Source organism: Conger conger, chromosome 16 (genome assembly GCF_963514075.1).
Source record: "Conger conger chromosome 16, fConCon1.1, whole genome shotgun sequence".
In the NCBI taxonomy this organism is placed as follows: Eukaryota; Metazoa; Chordata; class Actinopteri; order Anguilliformes; family Congridae; genus Conger; species Conger conger.
The window spans coordinates 31782179-31794204 of NC_083775.1; the positions used below are offsets into that span (position 1 = coordinate 31782179).

At 42.9% G+C, this 12026-nt stretch overlaps 1 gene segment (V, D, J or C); it reads left to right on the forward strand.

Annotated features, from left to right (window-relative positions):
- The first annotated feature begins 1295 nt into the window (after nucleotides 1-1295).
- On the forward strand, nucleotides 1296-5006 carry LOC133114157 (Ig kappa-b4 chain C region-like). The segment is given in 3 exon segments: nucleotides 1296-1307; nucleotides 2928-2979; nucleotides 4519-5006. Coding segments are annotated over 3 exon segments (381 nt in total).
- Nucleotides 5007-12026: the final 7020 nt, after the last annotated feature.

Below are 12026 nucleotides of genomic sequence, written 5' to 3' on the forward strand. Positions count from 1 at the left end.
ACGACCTTTTGGGGAGTTTTGGGCAAAGATAAGTGAAAGAGGTATGAGTGGTCCAAGGGCAGTGGGGTCATGGGAAAAGAATCCTCCAGAACATTGGTGACCTCCCTGTGACCCCATACCTGGTCACTTCCAAGGGGGAAGACTCCAGACAATGCCACAGTGCCCTCATTTGGGCACTGCTGCCATTACACCGGTGACTACTCTCCGAGATTAAATATTCAAAACTGCTATTAAGATAGTAAATAGACCCGGTAAAACCTTGAAAACATTGCCCATGTGATCCTTGTATTATTGCATTAAGTCTTATGTAATGGTAACAGGAATTGCAATGTAAAATTGACAATCAGGAGGGAAGTTTCATGATAACTGCAACATAATAAAACATAAGGGTAATCTATTTGGTATGGACGTGATCTGGTAAAATCAAGGAATCAGATGAGATACATTTCATACCAAATCAACCATAGTTTAATCAACCATAGTTTCAGTAACTCAAGGGAAAACCCACACGTCCTCTCTGGGAATCATCTCATTTTCCCTACTTAACAACCCCCAAGGGTGGGGGTCTAAATTCCAGATTTGACCACCCCACCAGGTTGATTTATGGCACTGCCGCCTGGTTCCAAACGTATGATTTGGCATAAAAGCAAGGGAGACAGACCAATCGACTTCCCACACAACATGTCTTGGGTACGTATGTATGTATGTATCGCAGCGGAAGATCGTATTCGACTTCCCACACGGCATATTCTATACTCTTTGTTTGTGTGTAGCCAACGCAGGCTAGGGATGATGATTTACTCTAACTCTAACTCTATTCTTAATTTGTGTATCTGTAATTGACTATTGGAATTCTAAAGTAAATAACCTACCTATCTGCGAATAAACTATTTTGTTTGTAACTTGCGTGATCTCCATGACTCTCATTCATCTTGTACCTCTTCAGCCTAAATTACAACGGAATACTCAGGTGGAAATGGTGGCTCAAGACCGACTGATCAGCGGCTTGGTACATTCGGGGTAGTTCTAAACTGAGAGGCCGTCAAGTTCGGCCCATTAAAGGATTGGTGGTGCATGGCTCTTGTAATTTGGTGCAAAGGGAACCCATGGGCGTTACGACGCTGGTTCCTGTCAAATTAGCTCTACGGAGCCCATTTAATGTACGCCGACCTGGGCTGGCAACTATCATGTCAGTGTAGTGCATGTATTGTGTTGGCTAGACCCTCAGCCTCTGAGTTCTCCGCCGAACTGAGATTTCAGCAATAAATGCTAATCGTGGGAGCATATATTGAGTAATGGTGGTGCAGGTAAGAGTCAAGTGTAATCACTCCCGAGGTTTGCGTATGTTTCAAACCCAAATTTTTAAATTCTAATCTTAAATGGAGTCAGATAAACGAGTAAAACTATAGTAGCCACTAAGCTTGCAATATGGCCCTGTTTGAGAATGGAGAATATTAAGAATGGTACTGATCCGTTTCAGGCCAGCTGTAAGCGGGATATGGGGCAGGTCAATCCATATCCGACCCGTGGCAAAGGACCCAGTATATTCTTAAACGTAATTGTGCTCTGTTCATGTACGGAGGATCATAATAACAATACTAATGATCTCCCAGCAACACCAGAAGGACAAGCACGCAAAACCCTTCGGCCCTCGCTAAATTCCGTCATTGGGTTATGCGATTTTACAGTGTACACATCATGTTTGAAGGCCTACATCATGAATGAAAACTGTTATTTCAGATGTGATCTTCAATGCAAACAATTATCTCTCCTTCCTGAATCGTGCATAAAATCATACATCCTCCACATAGCGTGTGCTGTTATCACTTCTTTACTGCAGTGCACAAACTGAGCAGCACAGCCACTGTGCTGGAGGCCTGTGCATCTTGTGCAGTTGACACAGGCAGGAAGCAGGCAGCCTGCAGATGAGTCTCTCTGGCAGGATGAGACAGGAGCAGCTGAGCCCACTGAAAGCCTCCCTTTCTGATCAGCACTATGGCCACTTACACACTGGCCTGTGGAGCTGCTGGTCACAGTCAGCAGCAGCACCGTCAGGATTCAACACCAGATGGTAACTTCCACTTTCATATCAGTGTTAGTACCTCAGGAGAAACAGTGGTACTGCTCAAAGCACAATTCAAAATGAAGTTCAAGTGGCCATTGACTCAAGACTGCTTTTTTAACTTTTTTGACTAATTAAAAATGAATAATTATCACTGTGGCTGTCCATGCTGCTGAATGTCTCTGGGGTGCGGCAAAAGCAGGAATCCATGATCACGTCCAAACAGGAGGTGAAGCGCTCATCTGCTCATCTCCCAATACGACCCCTGTCACAATCACGTCATTTACAATTTATTGTGGATCTAGGAGCATTTTACACAAAATATGAGGTTAGATATGTTTAGTATGAATGATTCAGCTTTCAGAATACGATCGTGACGGTCGTTTCAAAATTCTCCAGTAGGGGACTTACGAACACTACACAGTGGGTCGGATCAGCTATCTGTACAGACAGTTAATCAGACTCAATCACTGTGGTGGACTTTCGGTGGCGGGACCAAACTGGAAATCGGCAGTAAGTTGCTACACAATAAGACTTTTCAAGATTTTCTGCAAAAATAGTTGGAGATTCGATCAGTTGTTATACATTAATTTCGCTGAAAGTTTTTGCGAATTGCTAGCACTGTATATTTAACATTATCTTATTTCACCGAGTCAGTCGTGAAACTAGACAGAAAAAATGAATTAATTTGAAAAGCTCAAGAGAGTAGGATACATTGGTGTAGGATATGCCTACATAAAAAGCTTCGGGTATGCCTTTACACATTATAAATGGTTGACTTAAAATCTGCGTGAAGTCAGAATGAAAAAGGCTTAGGACGGCAGTGTCTCTTGAGCGAGAGGTTTTTGTACGGCTGGTGAATGAGTCTGTATCACTGTGGTACACTTTCGGTGGCGGAACGAAACTGTCAGTTGGACGTAAGTAATTTCTATTTCAGATCTATCCATATCGGTGTTTGTGCTTTCTTTTCTAATATATTGTCATTTTACGACGTTAGATTTCGTTCATAAAATTTTTTTATAATTCTCGCGATGATTAAATAACAGGAATCCTTGTAAGATTAGCCATTGATTTAAAATTATTTATTTGCCCACAGAAACGCTCTGTAGAAAAGAGTACATTTGCGTATGATGCATAAAATCAAAGAAAATGTTACACATTTTTACAAGTAAATTTACTCGTTTGAAAAGCGGCGTGAAGTTGCACTTGAACAGGCATAGGGCGGCAGTGTCTTTAGAGCCAGAGGTTTTTGTACGGCTGGCGAATGAGTGTTCACTCGGGTTCACTTTCGGTGGCGGAACAAAACTGTGAATTGGAAGTAGCCTAAATCATCTCTCTTTCAGATAGGCTTCGTCCACATCGATATTTTTACTGTAATTTTTAAAATATACTGCAAGTTTCCGACGTTAGATGTTGGTTTCATTATTTTAATAAGCTTGGCAATTTAAACTAGCCCACTAGCTATCGCATTGATATTTAGAATACAGTCCTGAATGAACTTTATTCCGTGCAGTACTAAATAAATAGCATTGGTTCATTCGATGGAATCAAAGCGGCTCTGTAGCAGTTTGAAGTGCAGCCAGATGTTATTTGTGTCACATGAAATGAAATTATAGAAAGTCATGATATAGCCTATCAATCTTAACCGGACTATTTTGAATTCTAAAACTTAAAATGCCGAAGTCAAAGAGTCCTTTATTTTACATACTTGAATAAAATAGGACCGTACTTGGCAGCCTTCATGTTATGGTTGTTTTGCTGATTAAATTCGATCGTTTTATGATATTTGACTTTATTTTTGATAATGTTATAATTATAATATATGACCGTATTATTGGATGAATAACATGTCTATTACATGACACATTTCTGTTCTGTAGTCCCAGGCTCGTGTCATAACGTTCCGTAGCTATTCGACACCATTGGGTTGAATCATAAAAAACGAGAAATGTCACCGTACTGAACATTGTTGCTGAATTAGTCAATCATTTGAAGCCATTTTTTATTGTATTATTGTCGTATTTAGCGCGTATTTATTTTGTAAATGAGACGGACCACAAATGAACATTATTCTGTAGGTTATCAACTAACATATAATTATCAAATCATAAAGTATAATTATAAGGACATAGCAATAAAATATCGGACAGAGATTTGCGCCACTTTTGAGGTGCAAAAGTGGAGCAAAATACAACTGTAACTACTAAGAAACAGTTTGTAAAGTGCAGTCACAGGTTCTGGGAATAATGGAATCCAAGTACATAGAACCTTAAAACATGCCAATGTGCTTTATGCTGTACAAGATGAAGCAAATCAGGCTAAATGATCTTCAGCCACTGCCTATGAGTAACACCTGACATTCTCTGTGTCTCAGTCATCTCTCATTGTAAGGACAGAATGATTGACACATGGGGGTGTGTCCACTCTCTGACCTCATGTCTCTCTGTGTCTCCCAGGTGACACAGTTCCCACCCTCACAGTCCTGCCCCCCTCCAGTGTGGAGCTGAAGCAGGGAAAGGCCACACTGGTGTGTCTGGCCAACAAGGGCTTCCCCTCAGACTGGACTCTGCGCTGGAAAGTGGACGGTACCAGTAGGAGCTCGGGCGTGGCCGGGAGTGTGGGGGTCCTGGGGAAGGACGGCCTGTACAGCTGGAGCAGCTCCCTGACTCTCAGTGAGAACGACTGGGTGAAGGCAGGGTCACTGACCTGTGAGGCCACAAAGGGCTCCCTGTCTGCCCCCCCTCAGACACTGAGGAGAGCCCACTGTTCTTAGTAGGCCGGGTGGAGGCCCAGCTCACACACTCTGGTCACACTGTTTTTACCCTGTTCTGCCCTCAGCCTCTCTGCTCCTTACTGCTGTCACACTGAGCTGAGCCTGTGTGTGAATCCTTCCCCCAGCCTGAGCTTTCAGTGCTAATATCTGACATGTGCTCTGCTTGTGCTCTTCAACAAATATGCATTCTTATTTGTGTTTGTGTGGTTTTGAGAATAGCTGTTAGATCAATATCATTGACATAATAAAGACTCTTTGAAGAACTACTGTGTCTCTGGCTGTTATTTTTTTAAAGACATTCGTGCTTCTGATGATCCTGTGGTTTTTGGGCTGCCGTTTCTTTGATTAAATCATAATTATATTCTTGCCACTAGAAATACTTTTGCAAAACACACACACATTTACAAGTGATGATAATGATAGATAGCTTTAAGTAAATTGTCAAAGAATAGAAGAATAGATTTATTCATATAATTCACAATTGCCTGATCTGTAGAGTGTTGCTGACAAAAGTCTCCAGACAAACCACACAGAAATGCAACCTGAGTATGATAATTACTTTTATTGATTTGTCCAAATAAAATTACTCTTGAACCTAATCTATAGAAATGCAATTTGGCAAAGAATATGGGGCAGCTATGTACTTATAACCTTGATTTTTATATTATTTATGCATAACTTGATGCATTGTTTAAATGTTATTGGGTTTTTACTGGTCGTAGTGGACTCCACGAGATGGAGGTGATAAGAGACTGTGTGTGAAGGAACTGATCTGGAATCAGTTTATAGTGCTCTCACACAGACACTAGATGGAGGTGATAAGAGACTGTGTGTGAAAGAACTGATCTGGAATCAGTTGAGGAGGGGCAGTCCCAGCTCTGGAGGCCTGCTGAGAGGAGCAGTGATGTGTGCAGCGTGCTCAGAGCAGTTCTGTACAGCAGGATGTGTGCTCAGCTCACACTAACCCCCTGGGGACGGCCCAGACACCTGGCCACAGTGCTGCTCTATTCTGAGATTGAGTCAGTCCCACTGAGGGACAGCAGAACCAGCCTGCCCCACCTGCACATGCAAATCTGAGTTTCACCCCCACAGCCCAAAATACCCACCACTGAGAGCTGTTTGAACATGAGAGGGTGGAGGGGTCATTTCTGTAGTGAGGTGAGAAAGGGAGGGGGCTGTACCTCACACCTGCTGTAGCATCAGTCTCAGATTAGAGATTTCATGTCTGGAGGTTTGGTTTTGTTCATTCTCTTTCTTCTGATACATCAATGTCAGCAAAGAGGGCATTCATTGTGCAAGCAGAGAGGTGTAATAGAGAGGAGAGGTGATCAAGAGGCACATCTAAAGTAAAGATGTCAGTGAATAACACTGTACATGAATAGTCTTTATGTCCACATGAAAGCACATAGAGATGCAGTAGAGATAAGCATTATGGAAGTGCAAGTTCTAAAGAGTCTTGAGACTGAAATGGGCTGCTGGGTAGATCACTCAGTAAAATCTCCACTTGCAGTAAGTGAGTGAGCAGCATGGTCTCAGGCTGACTGTGACTGGCAGTCCTGCAGGGTCGGTCCATGTTGGCTTTGTGTCGCCCAAGGGGGTTATGGGAGGGATTCAGTCAGCAGGGATAGCAGTGTTCATTGCTGGAGCGCCCCCTGTTGGCCGTCTGGGTGCCTGTGGCGTGCTCTCTGCCCCTGTTGTGTGCATGTGCAGCTTGTGCCTGCAGTGTGAACAGAAGTGTCTGGCTGATGTTGGGTGTTACTTTTGGAAGAGAATGCAGTCTTCTGCTGGCAGTATTGACCATGCTTGGACCTAGTTCACAAACTGGGCATTCCGACTTTGGTGGGATTGGAGATGAAAACAATGAATGACAAGAGAACAGATTTGCACCAATGCCTTCAACACTTCAACATGGTGACATATCCCAGTGTGGGTGCATTACTTATTCATTTTAATCCTGTGTGAATAAGAGATGTCTGTTGGTTTACATATCCCCTTTTAGAAATTCAAGGTACACAATACAACATTTGTTCACTGAATTGAAACATTCTGTACTGGTAATATCAATCACTGAATCATGCCTGAAACACAATGGTTGCATGTGCACGTTCCTTGAGTTATAAAAAATCCTCTTAGTTAATAGTATTTGATATTCTCATGCTGAACATTCTTATGTTCATGCTGGTTTGTGCAAAGTAATCTGAAAAATTGGGTACATAATCATATTATTTGATACTTTTATGCTTGTTTAACACGTCAGAAAAATGCTTTGTATTCCCTGGAGTCTGTGACACAGTCATGCCATGACCATTTTTACAAAAATGATGATCAGGTCTATGTAAGAATTCACACCACAGTAAAATCTGATTCTGCGATTCAGTTCAGCAAAGCTGCGTGTCACTTGCATAGCATCTGAACAGAAACAGCTTTAATGATATGAATGCTGATGTGTGTATTGAACTCAAACCCGCTGATATTTCAAGTCATCTACTGGAAACCTAAGCACCCAGGTGATAATTATTGTGATGTCTGTGATGTTGTGGTCCAGGAGTGTGTGTGATACACTGTGTGATGTCTGTGATGTTGTGGTACAGGAGTGTGTGTGATACACTGTGTGATGTCTGTGATGTTGTGGTACAGGAGGGTGTGTGATACACTGTGTGATGTCTGTGATGTTGTGGTACAGGAGGGTGTGTGATACACTGTGTGATGTCTGTGATGTTGTGGTACAGGAGTGTGTGTGATACACTGTGTGATGTCTGTGATGTTGTGGTACAGGAGTGTGTGTGATACACTGTGTGATGTCTGTGATGTTGTGGTACAGGAGTGTGTGTGATACACTGTGTGATGTCTGTGATGTTGTGGTACAGGAGTGTGTGTGATACACTGTGTGATGTCTGTGATGTTGTGGTACAGGAGTGTGTGTGGTACACTGTGTGATGTCTGTGATGTTGTGGTACAGGAGTGTGTGTGGTTCAGCAGCAGCTCTGCTATGGGTTCTGTATGTGACACAGAGCAGCTCCTCTTCAGCACAGAGAGGTGTGTGTTCAGGGCTGCAGCTCATTGTCGCCCCCTACAGCCCTGCTGGCAGTATTGGTGTCAGAGATCAGTGCCTCCCCCCTCAGCACCTGCAGTAGGTCCCAGCTGCAGCAGTGCAGTCTCTGTGCGGTCTGACTGAGGGAGGTTTTTGTACGGCTCTGTATCACTGTGTGAACACACCACCACTGTGGAAACTCTGACAGTAATAATCTCCTGCATCTTCAGCCTGGACTCCAGTGATTTTCAGTGTAAACTGAGTCCCAGATCCACTCCCACTGAAACGATCAGGAATCCCAGACTCGCGTTTTGTGGCATACTTAATCAGAAGTTTAGGAGCCTGACCAGGTTTCTGCAGGTACCAGTGGAGCCAGTGGTCACCATCAGAATCAAGGTTTACACTCTGACTGGCTGTACAGCGTATAGAAACAGAGTCTCCCTGCTGAACAGCCTGAGCTGATGGAGACTGAGTCATTACTATATCTGCCATTGATTCTAAAAAAGGAAACAAATAAATGGATGTCAATGCACATTAATATTATTAAACACTGTGTAATGTTCTGGGAAAGAAAAAAAGAAAATAATGGCACAATTCTAAAATTTAAATCTAAAATATAACCAAAAATCCCAAGTTTAAATGTTTCAACATTGCTCACCCTGTACAAGGACTCCCAGCATCACCAGGAGTAGAAAGACTGACATCGTCATAATGCTGCCTGTTTCAGTGTCTGTGAAAGGACTGGACAGTCACTGATCAGTACTAGGGGTCTTAAAGTGTGTGGAGCAGTGAGGCAGGACAGGTATGCAAAGCCCCTTCCTCTATACAAATCCTGTCTGTCACACACAGTTAGAGGAGCTCTGATGTGTGAACAGCAGTGGGTCTATAGATTCAAAGTTAATTTTCTGTACTCACTGAATTTTTTCAGAAATTGTATTGCACTTATAAAGATATGTCATTCAACCTGGTTGATTGCATATGGGCTAAGATATGTGCCTAAACGTATGTCGAATAAATAATTGTGTTGTTTGTTCTAATGGAGGTTTCAGTTTCAGAAATGAGAAAGTCAATGATATCACACATGCACAGGTAATAATTCAGGATAATAACACAGGATATCATTGTGAAATAATGTGAAGTAGAGCAATGAAACAATGATTGTTCATGTCACCATGAGCAGGTCTTTCCATCACATTAGACACTGTAGTTTTCAGATGATGAGAATGAGAAGCCTTGTGTTAACAGAGGGAATACTGGCATCACTGTGGAAGGACACTTTCTCCTCTCTACACTCTACTATTTTCTCCAGTCCAGCTTAGGAACCTTTTCCATCATATTTTCATGAGTGATTTATTATGTTTGATCATATTTACCAAGAAATGTCATTTCTGCAATGTCCTCCATCACTTGGTGAGAGCACTGAAAAGCTGCTTCTCCCATAAAGCACATTCTCCCAGCAACCCCTTCTTTACCCACACTGCAGGTCACTCACTCAGATGCAGTGCCATTGTGATGGAGGGCGGTACATGCTGTCCAGCTAATACAGGCAGCCTGCAGACAGACTGCAGATGAGAAAGGGTCTTGTGTGATAAGACAGGGCAAACTGAGCTGATTGACACCCTCCCACTGATTGGTTCTGTGGCCAATTCTGCACTCCCTTGGGGGGCTGCTTCAAACAGTCAGCACTGGCCTGGTCTGAGTTTAACACCAGACTGTAGCTTCCTCTCTCTGATGATGCTGTAGGGCTTTTACATCAGGAGCAACAGTAGCACTCTGTCTCCCTCCGGTGGTTGGAGAGTGTAATGTCAGCTCGTGTGGTGTATTGAGAAAGAGCTCTGGAAGGAGAACCCATAGTGGTTCCTCTGCAGTCAAACAGCACTGAATTCTGGAATGTTCAGGAGGAAGCACAGACTTGATCCAGCATTATGTATTCAAAAGTGTACTGAAATTAGTCTTCAAGAACTATGAAAGTGCCCCCTAAATCATGACTCCAACAAAGAACAAAGAAATATCTACAAAGAAATATCTTTTGGTGTATCAGTGTTTTTCCATGAACGAGGGTGAAAGTGAGGTTAGTGGAGCTCATGGAGCTGAATGTGAGTTTGGGAGAGAGCAGGAAGAACACTGTTGGGGTGGGAGAGCGTTCCTCCCTCCCTGTGTTCTATATCAGTGGAGATCAGAGCTGGCCTCAGCTGCACTTACGCTGATACACATGACTCATTGCTGAACTGAGACACTTCTCTGCAACCAGTAAGCAACGTGCCCCCCCACCCCCCAAATCTCAGGTCCTGAACTCTGATGACCTTTCTGAACGATCTCTCTAATATCTCAAAGAGGTTTTATCTCATCGATTCTTTGCATTCATTCCAAACATGCTGTGCAATTACAGGGAATGGAGTAACCCAGAATGCCTCAGGATCTCTTCATCAATATTACTGTATCATTGATCAACTAACAAAATTATGATTTAGCCCTGGCCAAACCTCTAATATGTGCAAACATTCCATTCAGCATATTTCACGTGTGTAGAGTCTAAGACTCTGCTACGGTGACTGTCAGTGATATCACATGGACACTGGGAATGATTCAACCCCAGTTTATCCATGTGAAATGAAAGAGAATTCAAACTCAATGGCCACAATTAGCGGGTCCATTAGACACTGTAGTTTTCAGATGACTAGAATGAGAAGCCTTGTGTTAACACAGGGAATACTGGCCTAATTTCTACTTCAACTATGATTACTGTGATAAATTCTCCAGTGCAGCAGTGAAACCTTTGCATCATATTTCCATCACTGATTTTTCTGTTGTCCTAATTTTGTTTGGTACATGACAGTTACAGACCCATGTAATGTTCATCATATCCTCCATAACTGTGAGAGCACAGAGAAGCTGCATCTCCATAAAGCTCATGTTCCCTGCAGCCTCTTCTTCTCACACACTGCAGTTCACTCACTCAGATGTACAGCCATTGTGATGGAGGACTGTACATCCTGTTCAGCTAATACAGGCAGACTGCAGACAGACTGCAGAGGAGAGGCTCTTGTGTGATGAGGCAGGGCAAACTGAGCCCACTGACACCCTCCCTCTGGTCGGAGCTGTGGCCAGTTTTGAGCTCCATTGTGGGGCTGCTTCACAATTTTTGTGTTTTCTTTAGTCTGCATCTCATAAAGTGGTGATAGAGTCCTCCTTCCTTAATGTACTCTGAACCAAATTTCTCCTCATGTCATGTTTTTTCAATGAGAAGTTTTAAACAAACTAAGAAAATGGATAGTAAGAGGAAGATGTTGATGTACTGACATTAACATTGAGAGAAAGTGCATTACATTTGATTCAATAAAAATGAGAGTCCTTATTGCACAACAAAACTCAATGTTTTAGAGCAGAGCCGCATCGTGTTACAGATCAGTGCTCCCCCCTCAGCACCTGCAGTAGGTCCCAGCTGCAGCAGTGCAGTCTCTGTGCAGTCTGACTGAGGGAGGTTTTTGTACGGCTCTGTATCACTGTGTGAACACAGCTTTACTGCTGATCTCATGTACACTCTGACAGTAATAATGTCCTGCATCTTCAGCCTGGACTCCCGTGATTTTCAGTGTAAACTGAGTCCCAGATCCACTCCCACTGAAACGATCAGGAATCCCAGACTCTCGTGTTGTAGCAAACTTAATCAGAAGTTTAGGAGCCTGACCAGGTTTCTGCAGGTACCAGCCGAGAGCAGAATCACCGTCGGAATAAACGTAAACACTCTGACTGACTGTACAGCTGATAGAGACAGTGCCTCCCTGCTGAACAGCCTGAGCTGATGGAGACTGAGTCACAACTATATCTGCCATTGAATCTGAAAAGAAAAATTAAGTAATGTAGTTCAATGCACATTAATATTGACAAACCCCATGTAATATTCTGATATGTTTGAATAGACGATAATAGCACTGTTGTGAAAAGAGAGAAGTCGGCATATGAAATCTTAAATATAACCAAAATCCCAAGTTAAAATGTTTCAATCTTGCTCACCCTGTACAACAAGTCCCAGAATCACCAGCAGTAGAAGGACTGACATCATCATAATGCTACCTGTGTCAGTGTCTGTGAAAGGACTGGACAGTCACTGATCAGTAGTGGGGGTCTTAAAGTGTGTGGAGCAGTGAGGCAGGACAGGT